Consider the following 18,974-nt stretch of genomic DNA (forward strand, 5'->3'; position numbering starts at 1 on the left):
AGCATTTGGGGATTATTAAGCATGATATAAATATTCTAAATTAATAATGTTTGCTTTTGAACTTGTGCTTTCAGTTTGGAATGCTTAAGGAATTTGATCTGTGTGAATTCTGGGATGAAATCATCAGATCTCAGATACGGAGAGAATAATAGGTTAGTAAGGACTCAGTTACCCATAATGCCCTAAAATTCCACACTTCCCAAATGCCCTAAAATTCTGCACAGATTCAGGGGGACATAAGGAGATTTGGCATAAAGAGGGAGAAAAAAAGTAGAGACAGTACTGGGCTGGGCAACACCCTGATAGAAATACAAATTGCCCCCTCCCTTGTCAGCAGATGGATCATTTGATGGGTAAAGAGATCATTTGATGGGTAAACCTTTCTAGAATAAAGGTTCCCTTTACCCTTTCTGGGATGCGGGTGGCACTGTGGGTTAAACCACAGAGCCTAGGACTTGCCAGTCAGAAGGTCGGCGGTTCGAATCCCCGCATTGAGGTGAGCTCCCATTGCTCGGTCCCTGCTCCTGCCAACCTAGCATTTCGAAAGCATGTCAAAGTGCAAGTAGATAAATAGGTACCACTCCGGCGGGAAGGTAAACAGCGTTTCTATGCGCTGCTCTGGTTCGCCAAAAGTGGCTTAGTCATGTTGGCCACATGACCCGGAAGCTGTACACCGGCTCCCTCGGCCAATAAAGCGAGATGAGCGCCGCAACCCCAGAGTCGGTCACGACTGGACCTAATGGTCAGGGGTCCCTTTACCTTTACCCTTTCTGGAAGTTGACCTTCAATGGATGCCTCCCCATCTTTCAGAGCTGAGTACTAGGGCAAAGAAAGGCTGCAGCAATTCCATTTGTTTTCCCAAAGTGGGGCTTTTAGGCCCCACTCGAAAGAGGCTGGAAGGAATCCTTTAATCTGAAAGCAATGCAACATTTGCTTTTGATCCTATGGGGCCTTGTAATCTAAGGAACCAACGAGCCAACAAACGACTATGAAGGCAGGACTTACTTCTGGGTAGGCCTCATTGTAGAGCTTGCAAATCAGTTTCACCATGACACAAAGAGCCCCAGGACACACAATTTCCCCGTCCTCAGCATCTAACCTGAAGAGAAAAGACATGGAGAGAGTTAACGTAACTCTAGAGGCATGGGCAGATAGACATCAGTGTGTAATAAAAGACAACAGTTTAGAACATAAGGATATCCTTGCTGGGTCAAATAGGAGTCCACCTACTCCAGCATTTTTCTATAGCCAGTCTAGAAGTTCACAAGCAGAGCAGGAACATGACCATAATACAGTGGTACCTCAGGTTACATACGCTTCAGGTTACAGACTCCGCTAACCCAGATATAGTACCTCGGGTTAAGAACTTTGCTTCAGGATGAGAAAAGAAATCGTGCTCTGGCAGCGCGGCAGCAGCAGGAGGCCCCATTAGCTAAAGTGGTGCTTCAGGTTAAGAACAGTTTCAGGTTAAGAATGGACCTCCGGAACGAATTAAGTACTTAACCCGAGGTACCACTGTACACTGCTTCATATTCCCTGGTACTAAGACTTATGTAAGATCCATTTAGCTACTATAGTTTTCAGTTTGCTGGACAGCTCAGTTTTTGATACTGCAATCAGAAATACACAACGATCCTACCTATGCTTACCAAACATGCATGGAATTGAACTGCTAGTCAATTCCAAATTTGCACTTAATCCGAATTTTGCAATGCAGTTCTCCAATAAACCAACGTTTAGAAAAATGCATATAATAGATTAAAATGTGCATTAAAATGAATATACCACTGAAAACAACATACAAACATGTGTTATATCAGCAGAAACTGCTTGTGAAAATTGCCTACCAAAATGTGCTTATTGGGAGAAAGTTGCACAAAAATATCGAAGAATTTCCACGAGGATTGTTTTTTTAAAGAAAGTTTACAAAATGCTGTAGAAATGTGAAGAACCCAATTTAAGTTGGCAGGAAAATGAGAAACTGGGAGGACCTAAGTTGACAGATCCTTCCACAATCTAAACGGTGGAATCGGTCCGCTTCCATTCTGTGACAATATGTTCACCCATAAATTCATTTTGCTCCATTTCCACATTAATCTGCAATGTTTTGATCCACATACATGCACACCACATTTAAATAAGTATCTAAATATGTATTTATAAATGTGTTTTTCTCTCAAAATTTGTGTTTTTATATTCCCTCAAAATATGAGCAGAGAAGTGGACAATTTGGAAACTACAAAAACCTATGGATGATTAAGTGACAATCAACACATTAGTCCGTGAGATGTGGGTCAGGTCCATTCACATCCAAAATCACACAGATCAAATTCCTCAAGCATCTGTAATCCACAATCACATCTCTTAGGATCAAATATAACCTGGACAAAACATATGGGACACACCACACAAACTAATTTCAGAAGTTGGTAGATTTCTAGCTTAAATGGCAAATGCCCAACCCTTACAGGCGGCCATAAAATGCACTAGGTGGCAGAAGAAATCAAAAACATCTCACAGGTTCACAATTAAAAAAACACGCACAAACCAACCACCTGAGACAGAAGGAAAGGCGGGGGAAGGCTGAACTAGCATTGGGAGAGAAGCAAAAAGTAAAAGCTATACATCAGTGCAGGAACAGGAAATAAGTCAAATAGGAAATTAAGAAATTAATGCACGAGAGAAAGGTTGTACTGACAATATAATTTCTTATAGTGGGATAAACAGATGAGAACTGGACCATAAAGAAGGCTGATCGCTGAAGAATTGATGCTTTTGAATTCTGGTGCTGGAGGAGACTCTTGAGAGTCCCATGGACTGCAAGAAGATCAAACCTCTCCATTCTGAAGGAAATCAGTCCTGAGTGCTCACTGGAAGGACAGATCCTGAAGCTGAGGCTCCAATACTTTGGCCACCTCCTGAGAAGAGAAGACTCCCTGGAAAAGACCCTGATGTTGGGAAAGATGGAGGGCACAAGGAGAAGGGGACTACAGAGGACGAGATGATGGGACAGCGTTCTCGAAGCTACCAGCATGAGTCTGACCAAACTGCGGGAGGCAGTGGAAGACAGAAGTGCCTGGCGTGCTCTGGTCCATGGGGTCACGAAGAGTCGGACACGACTAAACGACTAAACAACAACAACATAATAAATCTGTCTTCTGCATATTGAACTGGATATAATAATCTACAAACCATACAAAAATACCTAATAATTGGTAATTTTAATGAGAATGGAAGGCTGGAGATGGATGACATTGGTGATGTTGCAAGCCCAAAGAAATCAGTTTACCAAAAGAAAGTGTGATGATACAGGTAGCAAGGGAAGCATTAGCCATAGGCGATGGAAGTTGTTGTTCAGCAATATGTGGAGGGCCAGAGGTTCCCCACACTTCCATACATGTGAAGTGAATTAACAACAATACATATGAGGGAGGCATGCGCACACACACACACACACACACACACACAATAGCCAAAATATTTATAATAGCAAAGCGAACAAAACACTGAATATGTTGGCAATACAAAATTCCTGCATGAAGCTAAATCTCAGCTGAGAACGTTGTAGAGACGTTGAGCAAATCTCTGGGTTATATCTCATTTTATAACTTCATGAAAACCAACTCAGAAATGAGGAATTTATCATATTAGGCAGCTGAACGGAATCCTCTGGACTCCCATGTATTTCTTCCGAAATCTGTGGATTGATATAAATCATCCACAGCAACTTAACCAGGAGAACTTCCCAAATGGGGGCCATTGTTCCCTAGAAGCAGGGCCTGATTTAGCTTTGATGAAACCCTAAGCTACTTTTTATGTCCAGCTGTCCTTTGTCAACAACAAATTGTCGCTGTTTTTATGTTGAATATATGCTATATGGTCATTTATGGACCTAATAGGTATCTAAAGCCATTTGCACATGCAGAATGCAGGCACTCTATATATAGAAATGAGCAAACCAGTGATATTTTAGGGAGCAACACTGTTGCTGTATGTAGGTTTTATTTTACTTGTTTTTTATCTTATATTTTAGAAATGTACATCCAGGGGTTTTTTCCTTTAAATTTTTTGGGGGGTCCCCAAGAGAGGTCCTAAGCTATAGCTTGTTTAGCTTATATGTAAATACGGCACTGCCTAGAAGCTTTGACACTGGCTAATTGGGGAACAAAAAAAGGGACATGGGTGGCGCTGTGGTCTAAACCACAGAGCCTAGGGCTTGCCGATCAGAAGGTTGGCGGTTCAAATCCCCACAACGGGGTGAGCTCCCGTTGCTCGGTCCCTGCTCCTGCCAACCTAGCAGTTCGAAAGCACATCAAAGTGCAAGTAGATAAATAGGTACCACTCTGGCAAGAAGGTAAACAGCGTTTCCGTGCGCTGCTCTGGTTCACCAGAAGTGGCTTAGTCATGCTGGCCACATGACCCGGAAGCTGGACACCAGCTCCCTTAGCCAGTAAAGCGAGATGTGTGCCGCAACTCCAGAGTCGTCTACGACTGGAGCTAATGGTCAGGGGTCCTTTACCTTTACCTTTTAATTAGGGGACAAGTATTTCATGGTTGATATGACCATGTGTTGACATGATGGAGGGCAAGCTCAGTTCAGGAAACAGGTGCCTTGCCTCTATAAGGAAGCCACCAACCACCAGCACAGCACAGTTCATGAAAAACTGGAGCTCTTTTTACCACTTAGAAAAGCGTTTAATGAAGTTCTTTCCTTTTCCAGAGCCCTAAACACACATACACACTCCACACAGCACAAGGGGAGAGGCGCTTCAGCACATTCTTAGAGTACATATTTTGCATTCAGAAATGCGATGTAGAAATTGAAAGATTTACACGACCTGAAGAGACACCAGAGTGTAAAAAAGCAGATGGTAAAATGTTGCATATGTTGTGGAGTTGTGTGAAAATAAGAGAATTCTGGGATACAATGTACAATGAACTTTTTAAAAAATCTGTAAACATTCCTTTTTAAAAAACAAAACAAAAGCCTTCCTATTAGGCATTATGGCCACTGAAATACAAAAAAAAATTAAATAAAAATCAGAAGAATTTTCAGTGGCTAAAATTTTAATAGCAAAAAAATTGGAAAGGAAAAGTGATACCAACCATATTAGACTGGCAGGTGAAGATAGAATATATAGAATTAGCCAAAATGACGGAAAGACTAAGAGACAACTCAAAACAGAGACTAGATAAAGAATGGAATGTCTTTAGAGAGTATATAAAACAGCACTGTAAAAAGTGAAATGCTTTGACAGGTCTGGACTGAATCTTGCAAGACAATAGAGGAATAAATAAAAAAGTAATTCTAAACATCTAGAAAAATAAAAATAAAAAGGGTGAAGTAGAAAATGAAATTCAGATAACACAAGGGGATGAATGGAAGTCAAGAGAACATTTTTTTGGTGTTTTTGTTTGTTGTGACTGTATTGTTTTGTCTGTTGTGTTTTGTTTTTGTTTGTTTTGTTTTTGTAAAATGTATTGTATGTATAGTACTAATAAAGTTTAATAAAGCCGAAATCAATGTAGATCTTTATTTTTCTGTTGCAACGCAGTTTCCCACCCCCTTTGCAAGGAGGTGAGGACCCAGAATAAGGATGCACAAGAATGATTAAAATACTTTAGAAATTGCCCATCCCCTTAGCCAAAGACACCCCTCCCAAAAAAAAAAAAAAGCGTCATACATAGTTCACAGAAAGAGGCGGTCTACAACAGAAATTTGAGGGTGTGGTTTGTCTGCTGTCTGACAAGATACCTGATATTTACTGATTGCATTACCTGGTAAGTCTGGCCATTCTTTTGAAATGGTAAAGACTTTAGTTCTGAATACAGGTGTATTCATACACAAAATTTGCCCTTAAGACAGGATTTGAAGGATTTGTAAGTGGGAGGTGGGGGGACATTGGGAAAGGCTTTTCCAAGATATTTCCTTCTGCAGAGGAAATATTTGAGGTAATTAAGAGTCAAGATGGCTTCAGGATTGCTGTCCTATACTTTTTCAGACGTGTGGTTTATATACTTATGCGTGTAGATGGCAAAACTGACTGGAAAACTCAGAAACCAATAGGAGAAAAACTTATGAAAGAATGGAAAAAAATTGTGAGTTATTTATGAGACCACTATAAGCAGACAGAAACAAAGGCAGGATTTTGATGTCACTTCTAGTGTAAAAATTACGATGGATAATATGGTTTGATATAAAAATTGGAGTATGGATGAATATGCAGTAGTAGATGTTTAAAATGAGACCCCATAGAGGAGATTGGGAGGGGAGCGAGTCTTGAAATTCAGAGAATCTCTTTATATAAATATACAATCAAACCTCGGTTCTCAAATGGCTCCGTTTTCGAACATTTCGGCTCCCGAACACCAAAAAACCAGAAGTAAATGCTCTGGTTTTCGAATGTTTTTTGGAACCCGAAAGTCTGACATGGCTTCCGTTTGAGTGCAAGAAGTTCTTGCAACCAATCAGAAGCCACACCTCGGTTGTCGAACATTTCAGAAGTCGAACGGTCTTCCGGAACTGATTATGTTCGACAACCGGGGTTTGACTGTACTTTTTAATTCTCTGTTCATTTGTATTTTGTATTTGTAAAACCAGTAAAAACTATTCTCTCTCTCTCTCTCTCTCTCTCTCTCTCTCTCTCTCTCACACACACACACACACACACACACACACACAGACACATGTGTGTTTACCTTGTGGACTTCTGAACATTTATTTTATATTTTATATTATTTTTTAAATTACAGTGGTACCTCGGGTTAAGAACTTAATTCGTTCTGGAGGTCTGTTCTTAACCTGAAACTGTTCTTAACCTGAAGCACCATTTTAGCTAATGGGGCTTCCTGCTGCCACCACGCGATTTCTGTTCTCATCCTGAAGCAAACTTCTTAACCCAAGGTAATATTTCTGGGTTAGCGGAGTCTGTAACCTGAAGCGTATGTAACCCGAGGTACCACTGTATATTTTATGTTTTATGAGACCTTTGAATTCTTATAAGTAACAAAAAGACCCCTTCCTGGATCTTGAAACATCTCCACTGCTGTCCAGTCAAAGCAACATGCCACACATTCCCAAGCTACATCAACCTTTCTTCACGATGTTCAGGCTGGTTCAAAAAATGGCGGCCGGGAAACCAAGCTCTCAATTCTCCTAAACAGTCCTGTGGCTGACACAGGACAAGGAGAGGAAAGAGCGTTCATTCTGCCCCTCTACAAATGCTTGAGAGTTTGCACTTGTCAATTTACAAATCATTTTTTAAAAGCAAGCAGTCCCCAATTTTTGGAAACGCATGGATGGTGGCAAAATGCCAACCAGAATGGGCATCTGTTTCAAAGATGCTCCATGACAAATGATGACAGGACTGTGCTTTACAAAGGTTGAGCCCTAAATACTGAATACTAGTAATTAAACTGTTCGTAAACGCTTTTTCACTGTGTGAACATCAGTTTACAAAGCAGCTACTAGAGTAGTACAGAACACACATACTGCCCTCCAGTGTCACAGGAATCTTACTTCACTCTCAGCCAGCTGCTTCCTCGCAGATTGCCCTCCAACAAAAATTAAGATTGCCGTTTCTAAATATTATTAAAGTTAATTGCTGTTTGCTTGAACTTGGCAGGTCAAAACTGGCACTTTCATAACTGTCACCAGTGTCACCCAACTGCCTAATGACCACACCAGAGATAAATACAAGCCTCACATTTTTAATGTGTGAACCTGGGGGGGACGCACACATTCTACTATGCTAGAAGGGATGTGGGTGGCACTGTGGGTTAAACCACAGAGCCTAGGGCTTGCTGATCAGAAGGTCGGCGGTTCGAATCCCCGCTATGGGGTGAGCTCCCGTTGCTCGGTCCCTGCTCCTGCCAACCTAGCAGTTCGAAAGTACGTCAAAGTGCAAGTAGATAAATAGGTACTGCTCTGATGGGAAGGTAAAGGGCGTTTCCATGCACTGCTCTGGTTTGCCAGAAGCAGCTTTGTCATGCTGGCCACATGACCCGGAAGCTGTACGCCGGTTCCCTTGGCCAATAAAGCACGATAAAGTGCCACAACCCCAGAGTCATCCGTGACCTAATGGTCAGGGGTTCCTTTACCTCTGACTTTGCTAGAACTTATTCCCAAATTCTCATCGCTCAGGAGGTTGGTTGGGAGGAATGATATCACTGAAAACCAGGGCTTTTTTCTTTCTTCAGCTGGAACTCACAGGAACTTGGTTCCGGAGCACCTCTTGGGGGTGCTCCATTGCCATCGTAAGAGTACAAGGGAAATGTTCGTGGTGAGTTCCAGCACATCTTTTTTTCTAGAAAAACACCACTGCCGCAAACATGCCCAAATTTTGTGTTCTTGTTCAGAGTCTGCCTGGCTTGCAGGCCCACTGGGCTCCAGCACATTCTGCAGCAGAAAGAGAACATCGCCTGCACCCATGAATGCCAACTCTTTCCCGACAGCCTCATTCCTCATATGCTTTTCATAAAACAAACACTTTGGTCGTGGTAGAGGTCTGCCTTAGCAGAAAATGATGGCCCACCCACGGGCACAAAGCCCTCTTACAGACCTTTCCCCATCGAAAGAAGCCTGAGTGTGGGTTATAAGGTTATTCTCATTATTACTTTTATATTATATTTTATATTTGTTTATGGCCTGCCTTTTTCACTGACAATGATTCAAGATGGCTGGCTTACAGATAAAATAGGAACAGATAAAAACACCGGGTGGGTGGGGAGTATTTCTCTCGTGGAAGTACTGTAAATAGGTTTTGTATGTTGCGTAACATACAAAAGTCCACCCTACTGGATCCACCGTGTGGTTGACACAACAAATAAGGTGAGGCAGATCATGTGGTTATTTCTCACTGGATTGCTGCCATTCTTCCCAGAAAGGCAACATGTGGGATGGAAAGACCCACATGACTTTCCATGTGGTTATTTCACGCACACAAACGCCCAATTAACATGGGATGCAGCTCCCATGGCAACGCACAAAATTATGAACAGGACCAAATTCTGGCCATCCCCCGTTCTGTGGCAAAGCTACAAATTTCAGGGGTAAGAAACTTTTCTGGATGTGCCCATACTAAAGCAATAAGTTAAAAATAACTGATAAATCAATTAAATAGGAGTCAATGAAGATACATTTTCCATTGGCGAGGCTGCAAGTTGAGGTCCCATAAAATTGATTATGCTAGAATTTCTCGCTTAGTTCACAACTTCCTGGTGCAGCAACAGACTCTTCAAATGCCTCTGTTTCCCAGGGATATCCCTGATTTAGAGATTTAGGTTTCTGATTTGATCCCAGAATGTCCCTATTTTCATCGGAGAAATGTCAGAGGGTATGGTAGGATGCCCATATTTTCTTTGGAGTTATCCAACCCCCTTATGGTCTTAAGTTATTGGCTACTTTTAAAATGAGGCTGCATTTTAAATTGCACTTTAACTTGTATTTTAAATTGGGTTTTTCCCCCTATTATGTTTTTACTGTGATTTTATTGGTGTTAGACACCCTGAGCATGGGGAGGGCAGGGTATAAATAATAATAATAATAATAATAATAATAATAATAATAATAATTATTATTATTATTATTATTATTATTATTACTACTACTACTACTACTACTACTACTACTACTACTACTATTCTCCCATTTTGGACATGTAGAGATTGCCGCACAGGACTGTTCCAGGGCTCATTCGGGCTTTACATAATTTTGCTTATGCACACAATAGTCAGGAACATAACCCCAGCCTAAGGTGAGATCTACCTGCAACTATCTGGGTAGGCCTGTGGCCTGACTCTGTTTAAGGCAGGTTTCCATATGGACGGCTCATTCTTGATTCCTCGCTGCTCTTTGGCGTGAGGCCTCTGAAGAAACGGCTTCTTTGAGGAGGAAGTGGGAATACTGAGGAGTCGAAGGAGGAAGCCGTAGCAGGATGTTTGGCAACTGCACATAATAATGGCAACCTCACAAAAAAGAAGTATTGGCGGCATTTGAAACTACGGAGATCTGAAGGGGAGGCTGTCAGTTACAAGCATCATGTCATCGTGACCCTCCAGCACACTGTTATGCTATTGTAGGTTCGCATCCAGCCGCACAGCATAATTCTATATGCTGCATAATTCTGCAGAAGAGTATACAGTGGTACCTCGGGTTACATACGCTTCAGGTTACATACGCTTCAGGTTACAGACTCCGCTAACCCAGAAATAGTACCTCGGATTAAGAACTTTGCTTCAGGATGAGAACAGAAATCGCGCAGCGGCGGCAGGCTCCATTAGCTAAAGTGGTACCTCAGGTTAAGAACAGTTTCAGGTTAAGAACGGACCTCCGGAACGAATTAAGCACGTAACCAGAGGTACCAGTGTACTGTGCTTTGGGTTGCATTCACAACAGACCTCCTCTTGTGTAACAGGACTTCCACGTGTACCTGCAAAATCTGCTCCAGAGGGTTGGTGGACACTTTGGAACAGATGTTGGGGGCACGCTGAGAGAGGAACACATTATACTGGGCATACCATTCTCAAAACATCTATGAACAACATACAGTGGTACCTCGGGTTACAGACACTTCAGGTTACAGACTCCGCTAATCCAGAAATAGTACCTCGGGTTAAGAACTTTGCTTCAGGATGAGAACAGAAATTGCACAGTTGCGGCGCGGCGGCAGCAGGAGACCCCATTAGCTAAAGTGGTACCCAGGTTAAGAACAGTTTCAGGTTAAGAACGGACCTCCAGAACGAATTAAGTTCTTAACCCGAGGTACCACTGTACTATGTTATATGGCCCTCAGAATTTTCCTTGTTAAAAAAAGAACAACTTTTTTTGCAAGGCCATTCTCTATATTTCCACAACACTAGCAAAATATACAGCAGCTGTATAAAAAATAGGCTGCCAAGCTGCAATCTTCTGCGCATGTCTGATCTTAAAGCACAAAATAGGCCCATGGGCATAAGTGCTGAACCTTCCTTCAGCCCATCACTTCATACCAAGAAAGGTCCCACTTCCAATTGCTGTCCTCCTAGCTGGGCTCTAAACCAAGTTAGAGACAGTTTTGTTCCTGTCATGTTATACGGCGTTTGAGCTTTTATCCTGTGTCAACATGCACAGAAGCAGGCTGCCAGTTAATTACTGCACATGGAGATGGACAACTCGGTCGCTGTCAGTTTCCCTCAGATTCTTACTTTTCCAATCTTAAATTCAGTTTGCCACAGTCCTCGTGAAAATCCACCAGCACTTCCATTCACAGTTCTCCTGACATGCAAGGTTTTTGTATGCAATTTCTCACAATATACACATTTTTCAAGCAATTTCCCCTATTGTATTTTGTGTTCTTTTTCCACAAACATACACATTTTTATGCACACTTTTCCCTTTAAAAAAACAAACAAAGAAACACCTTTTAGTACACATTATTTGCCTGAAGAGCTTTGTTATGAAACCCAGAGTAGTACAAACCACGAAGGATCCATGTATTTCAATTCACATATTGTTTCATGGAAGCTGGATAAAATGTCTCCCCCTTCACTTACCGTATGAAAAGAATGCTGTAAAAATATAATAACAGAAGCATCTTTAGACTTTTTTTAGTACTTATAGTAGTCAAAAACTTACCTGTCTTTGAATTCTGGTTGTAGGTCTACAGTTGCTCTATTTTCACCTGATTGCTCAAAGTTGTCTTCAGTTTCTTCTGGTTTATTTTCTTTTACATCTTGAGCGACTTGATCTACACCTAGTTTCATGTCCACCAAGTAGCTCTTGAGTTCGAAGGGGTTCCTCTTGGCCATGTTGTCAAGGAAACTGAGTATAATTATGCAGCTTTTAAGCCAAGTAGGAAAGGACTCGGGTGAGGAAACAGCTGCATTTGAAAATTCAGCAAACGACCGTGTTGCGTGGAGCTGTACTGGAATCTGTCCCCACTTCTGTCCTGAGAAGCAGCCTAGCAAGCCAAGGTCCTCCGCCATCTTGTCAAAGAGCCCCTTCTTTTGGAAAAAATCACGGTTGACAGCGTCCGAATAGATAGCAGCCGCTATTGCTTGGAGAATATGCAGTACAAGCTCCATTATGTGGCTAGGGCCAAACGGGGCCCACAAGCTTGAGGGCGGATCCTGCAACGCGCCTTCCATGTCAGCCAGCAGAGAGAGCAGCCCATTAAAACCGCTGCTGGTTCTGAAGGCCGAACGGCCCTTGGGATTGTCCAGTGTCCTCAGGAGAGACTTTGGAATTGGAGAGTGAGAAAGGAAGAAAGTACTTAGTCATCACTTCATTTGCTCTGTAAACTTTAAATATTGAATATTGAAATACTTTATTGTCACTTGTACAACTTGTATGCAGTGAGATTACACGAGCACCCCCCACTCAACTCTTTTAGTCTTAATTCCCCTCATTTACTGACACACACCCACCAAACCCGAAAGTCAGTTGCCCTGTTGTTATCTTTTCATTCAGCAGCCTAACATGGATAGAAGCTGTTCTTTACCCTGTTGGCACGACTAATCATGCTTCTATATCTTCTGCCTGAGGGCAGGAGATCAAGAAAGTGCCGGCCAGGGTGTGAATCATCCCTGAGAATTTTCCTCGCTCTCCTGAGGCAACCTTCTTCTGCTATTTCATCCAGCGGATTCACGGGACAGCCCATAATATCTTGTGTGGTATTCACCACCCTCTGTAGGCACTTCCTATCAGATGATGTCAAACCAGCGTACCACACCGTGATGCAGTATGAAAGGACACTTTCTATTGTGGACCAGTAGAAGGAGATCATCAAATGTTGATTGACATTGTTCTTCTGCAATACTCTCAGGAGATGGAGTCTCTGTTGGGCTTTCGTAACCACCTGGTTGTATTTATTTTCCAAGTAAGGTCTTCACTGAGATAAACTCCTAGGAATTTAAAGGAGTGATTTGGGCCTAGGGCACACCTTCGGGGTGTACCCAAATGCAAATGGGGCTCCCTCGACTGAATGATCCTCCATTTAAAAAACAAAAACAACATGCCATCCAACATTTCTCCAATGAAAATAGGGACGTCCCGTTCCATAATAATAGTAATTTTATTATTTGTACCCCACCCATCTGACTGGGTTGCCCCAGCCACTCTGGGCAGCTTCCAACATATATGAAAATATATTAAAACATTAAACTTTTTTTAAAAAAAATCCCACTACAGGGCTGCCTTCAGATGTCTTCTAAAGGTTGTAAAGTTACTTATGTCCTTGGCTTGTGGGTCGCATAATTCCATACCCTCTAACGTTTCTCTGGTGAAAATAGGGACACCCTAAGGAAAAGCGGGAAATTCCGGGATCAAATCAGAAACCGGGAGGGCTTCAGTAAATCCAGGACTGCCCCTGGAGCCCTTGCCTTCTTCCACCTGGCCTGGGGTGGGGCTTGACAGGCTTCACAAGGACTGCGGTGGCTGTTTAGCACCGAGGGCTCCTCTTTTAAATTGTTTTTAATTTTTATCTCTGTTTTTTTAAATGAGACCATCTTGGCTGTGAGCCCTGGAAGACCTGCACCCTGCCTTACTGGCCCCTTTCCCATCTGGCCTGGGAGAGTGGAGTGCTGACTGACTCCAGCTACGAAAACGGAGACTGCTGAACAGATTATTGAGCTGGAGTATTCCCGGTATTTACAGGGGGTTGAGAGAGCTGTTGCCATTATTGATATTATTGTTGTATCTTTAGTTTTAGATCTTTTGATTTATGTGAAAGTTGTTTCCATTAGGTTGTGTACTTTTTATGCATTTTATTTATTGTTTATGTCTTCTGTTATGTTTGTAATTATGTAAATCTTGTCATGCTGTAAGTCTCCTTGAGCATAGTTTCAACTATGGAAAGGCGGCATACAAATAAATGGTGATGACTGAAAATAGGGACACTTGGAGGATCTGCAACAAACCTCAACACATAGCAAGATAGAATGCCACAGAGAGTGGTTTTAGCCCTGGCTTTGTGGAATTTGCTCTGTGGAAGGCATGTTTCTGTGTGTTGGACTCCCACCCTACAATCTGAACTGGCATATCCCAGACAGAGGTTTGCCAGCTCTGTAAGAAGTAAACCTTTGTGACAATGGCTTTACGATGTCAACCTGCACAAAAGAAATACCTGGCCCATCGTGTCTCTGGTTGAGGCAACAGATATTTCAGAGGTAGGGCTTAGAAACTTGAACTGTCCAGAATAAGGCGCTTGTAACAAAGCTTGTATCTCTATCAAGAAAAAGAAATAAGATTTGCCTGGCATGACTTGTTTTTGAGAAACCCATGCTGGGTCTTAGTAATGACAGCAGAGGCAGCCAGTTCTGCGCAACGTTGTGGGGAGCTCGTTGTGTGCGCATGACGTCACATGTGTGACACACACATGTGATGTCCCACACCTTGGGAGCAGGCCGCAAGGCCCAGGGAAGCCTGGTGGGGTCCATGTCTGCTGTGGGGAGGCCTGGAGACCATCCCCACATCCTTTTCTGGGGGGTGCTGTCCTCAGCCCCATAGAGTTGGTGCCTATTATTCAGAGCATCCTTTTCTAAGTGCTCACAGACCAAGCACACGAGGTGAAACATTCCCATCACAACATACAAATTCTCTTTCTCTCTCCCTCTTAACCCATCAAATGGGTGAGAAGGGGGCTTGCCAGAAACACAGGAGGAGGACTTTATTACTGTCATTCAGTTTTGCATGCTAATGTATCATACTAGGCTCCTGAACAGAGCATAAATCTAATCAGTTGGACTTCAAAGTATCAGGATAGCTCTGACACATATCTAGAAAGGTCAGGAGTAACTCCATTTCTTCTCGCTCTAACTCTGTTATAGTTTAATTGTCTGTCCTTCTGGCTTGAATCTATAAAAGGTTTGCCTGCAGTGGAACCCCCTAACTCATTTACAGCTAACAGAATTTATTTTCACATTGCATTATTCGTTATTCCTCATAATTGCCTACCTCATGCCACTCTGGAATACTGTAGAGCTAATCACATTTGAGCTTGGGGTTTAACAGCTAAATATATATTAGCAAATCAATCTGAATTTGTGCATAATGTAATCACTGTCCCAAGGGCTGTATATAACAAATTCATTTTCTTACATTATGTATTAACACAGTTATAATTTGTCAGAATTAGGCACCAACGCTGCATTGCTTCTCACTGGATCAGGTAATGCAACAAACTGAGTCTTAAAAAGATTGTTGGATCAACTGTGGTAAGTTTATTCTCTTCAGTGGATGGAAGGCATCTTTGAGTGGGTTGCAGTACTCTTTCATTCTAGAAGGTAGGGTTATAGTAAGAAATGTTTGTCTAAACCTTTCTGGGGGCAGGAGACTGTGGGATGTGAAACACAAGAGCAGTCAAGTACAACATTCCTAGAGTGTACATGTTTACACATGGGGAGGGATGTTTGTCCAGCCAGCAGGTAAACTTCCTGTTTCCCTCTGGGCTGGGACAGACTTCCTCTGCATGTGACTAGAGGTGGGTGTGGCCAGACCTGTGCAGGTAATGATAAAAGCACAGGGCAGGGCAGCCATCTTCCTTCTCTTCCTTCTCTCTTTCACCACATGCATCGAAGAAGCAACATCTACTGAGTGAAAGATGCACTCTTGGCTTCCAGCCAAGAGAGGACAAAGGGATTGTCTTCTTATAAGATAGATTCCAAATGTCTATTACTTCATTAAGCCTAAGTCTGCCTTCTGGGATTTGATTGTGAACAGAATGTGAGTAAACTCTTTTTATACTTTTGTAAAAGACTGTGTCGTCTCTTCTATTTTATGAGGGAATAAGGGGAAATTACCAGAATAATTATTATAGAGGCTTTAGCGAGCCTGAGCAAATGCAGCCGCTGCAAACTTAAAATAAAGGGGAATGTATGACTCTGCTGAAATTGGAGAACTTGTTAACACAAGTTGGATAAGAAGAAGAAGAAGAAGAGTTTGGATTTGATATCCCGCCTTTCACTCCCTTTAAGGAGTCTCAAAGCGGCTAACATTCTCCTTTCCCTTCCTCCCCCACAACAAACACCCTGTGAGGTGAGTGGGGCTGAGAGACTTCAGAGAAGTGTGACTGGCCCAAGGTCACCCAGCAGCTGCAGGTGGAGGAGCGGAGATGCGAACCCGGTTCCCCAGATTACGAGACTACCGCTCTTAACCACTACACCACACTGGCTTTCAAGGATTATAAGGATATAATCAGACAATAGATCCTCTCCTGCATCCCTGAACATTCCCACAGAGACCACCCCAGTAGTGGGGTGGGATGAAGAAAATTAGAACACAAGCCCTGTTTTAAAGAATCTGAACAACTCCTAGAAACTTGAAATAACTGCAAAACTATGGAGTCAGAACTGACTTGTCTACATAGCTGATATAGTGTTCCCATCTGGCCTGAAATCCTTCTCACAGATGTGCTGGCAATGATGAATAGGGCCTGCTATGAAGTAGCAATATGCTGATGACACACAGCTCTGTTTCTCCTTTACATCTGCAGGTGTGGCAGCGGATGTTCTGGATCATTGTCTTGACTCGGTAATGGACTGGATGAGAGCCAATGAACTGAAGCTCAATCCAGATAAGATGGGAGGCACTGTTGGTGGGTGGCTCCCATGACCAGATGGACGGGAGGTTGCCTGATCTTGCTTCTGGCAAACCAGAGCAGCGTACAGAAACGCTGTTTACCTTCCCGCCAGAGTGGTACCTATCTATCTACTTGCACTTTGATGTGCTTTCGAACTGCTAGGTTGGCAGGAGCAGGGACCAAGCAACGGGAGCTCACCCCATCACGGGGATTCAAACCGCCGACCTTCTGATCGGCAAGCCCTGGGCTCTGTGGTTTAGACCACAGCGCCACCCGCGTCCCCTCTTGATGGAGTAGTTACAATATATAGAGCACAACAGGCTGAATGGCAATGTTTGTAACAAATTTCTTTACTGGCTACTTCCTAACATGTGAATCAAGCCCAGGATGTACACCATATACAATCCTTAAGGTATATAACCTATTTAATTAAATCCAATGAAGTCATACCTTGGGTTACAGACGCTTCAGATAGCATTTTTTCAGGTTGTGGACCGCTGAAACCCGGAAGTACCGGAACGGGTTATTTCCGGGTTTCGGCAGTCGCCCATGCGCAGAAGCGCGGAGTCGCAACCCGCACATGCACAGACACACCACTGAGGGTTGTGAACGTGCATCCCGCATGGATCACGTTCACAACCCGAGTGTCCACTGCATATTTATTCCTTCTTAATACATTCTTGTGTTTACACAGTCCTCGAATGATTAAGGAAAGGTCACTGGAATGTCATGGACAATACAGCTGATGAGGTTGGCTAGTACAGGTAGCAGACACAGGCACGTTGGCCCAGGCAGAGACACAGACGGGCTGGCCCAGGCAGCTGGGTAGGCAGAACAAGGTTTCCGGTATTTCCTTGTTTCGCCCCAAAGGGCTTCCTCAGCTGTTAATAGTTCCATATAATACAAATATAGACACTTGATAATACTATGATCAATATCTTCCGTGACATTCCGGGAGCCTTTCCTTAATCATTCAAAGACTGTGTAACATAATAATGTATTATGAAGGAAGAAATATACAGTGGTACCTTGAGTTAAGTACTTAATTCGTTCCGGAGGTCAGTTCTTAACCTGAAACTGTTCTTAACCTGAAGCACCACTTTAGCTAATGAGGCCTCCCACTGCCGCCGCGCCGCCGGAGCACAATTTCTGTTTTCATCCTGAAGCAAAGTTCTTAACCTGAAGCACTATTTCTGGGTTAGCGGAGTCTGTAACCTGAAGCGTAGGTTAGCGGAGTCTGTAACCTGAAGCATATGTAACCTGAAGCTTATGTAACCCGAGGTACCACTGTATCTGCGTTGGATTTAATTAAATAGGTTATATACCTTAAGGATTGTATATGGTGTACATGATTCGCATGTTAGGAAGTAACCAGTAAAGAAATTTGTTACAAACATTACCATTCAGCCTGTTGCGCTTCTATACAGAGCCGTCTTTCCCATAGGGCTTAGTGGTTCGTTGCGCCAGGGCACAGGCCTCTCAGGGGCACCCCAGTGAAGGGCGGTATACAAAATCAATCAATCAATCAATCAATCAATCACTTATATAGAATTTCCTTAGCATTCAGTGCAGGAGGGAAAAACAAAAGTAGAAAGGATCAAGCCCAGCCATCACGTATTTCTACATAAAGAGGGAGGGGAACTAAATAAACAAGAAGGAGCATTTCGTATTTATCATCACCTTAAGTAGATCCAGCTTGAAGTTTAGTTCCCCTTGGGTGGAAGAGCACAAGGCGCCAACAATGATACTCATGTACTCCTCAGGGTTGATAACTGACAGATGCTCCAAGATAGTCAGGGTATCATTTCGGTACAATTCATCGTCTATAAAAATCTTGATATATGGCACCATCCCGTAGTCTCTGAGAACCACTAAAGCAGTAAGTAAACATAGTTAACTGATCCATGACCACACCACATCTTGGATTGCTGCATACCGACATAATTTTGAAGATATATTAGTTTTAGTACTTATCCTATTGCATAAATTATCCCGGGTCTTCGAGAGGACCAGCTAGCTAGCCGAGAATCACCAAAAACAAATATAAGGATTATAGTGAATAATGTCAGTTCCAACTCTAGAGAAGAGTTAAAGCACTTAGAACAGTGTTTCTCCAGCTGCTTTCAGACTACAATTCCCATCATCCCTGGCCACTAGCTAAAGCTGATAGGAGTTGTAGTCCAAAAACAGCTGGAGACCCAAGTTTGGGAAACAATGGCTTAGAAATTCACTCATGCATGGAAAAAGCATGGAAATAGCAAAATAGAGGGCCCCCATCTTTACTTTTGTAAGCGTTCTGCAGTATCACACATAGCAATATAGGACAATTCTAACCAAAACTGAAACGGGAGTGAAAATTTGAGATAAGGCTTCATTCGGCTGTCTTATTTTCCCAGTCTGAGAGGGATAATGGTGAAA

At 42.7% G+C, this 18,974-nt stretch overlaps 1 protein-coding gene across 1 annotated transcript in view; it reads right to left on the reverse strand.

Moving 5' to 3' along the window:
• WDFY4 (WDFY family member 4) overlaps positions 1–18,974 on the reverse strand; it is a 207,038-nt gene that overhangs the window by 155,446 nt on the left and 32,618 nt on the right. The window contains exons 11-13 of the mRNA XM_081191446.1: positions 18,237–18,427; positions 11,615–12,216; positions 1,006–1,099 (exon numbers count right to left, since the gene is read on the reverse strand). Of these exons, the coding sequence (XP_081047572.1) occupies positions 1,006–1,099; positions 11,615–12,216; positions 18,237–18,427 (887 nt within the window). The remainder of the gene's footprint in view (positions 1–1,005; positions 1,100–11,614; positions 12,217–18,236; positions 18,428–18,974) is intronic.

Source organism: Podarcis bocagei (assembly GCF_964188305.1).
Source record: "Podarcis bocagei genome assembly, chromosome: 4".
Lineage (NCBI taxonomy): Eukaryota > Metazoa > Chordata > Lepidosauria > Squamata > Lacertidae > Podarcis > Podarcis bocagei.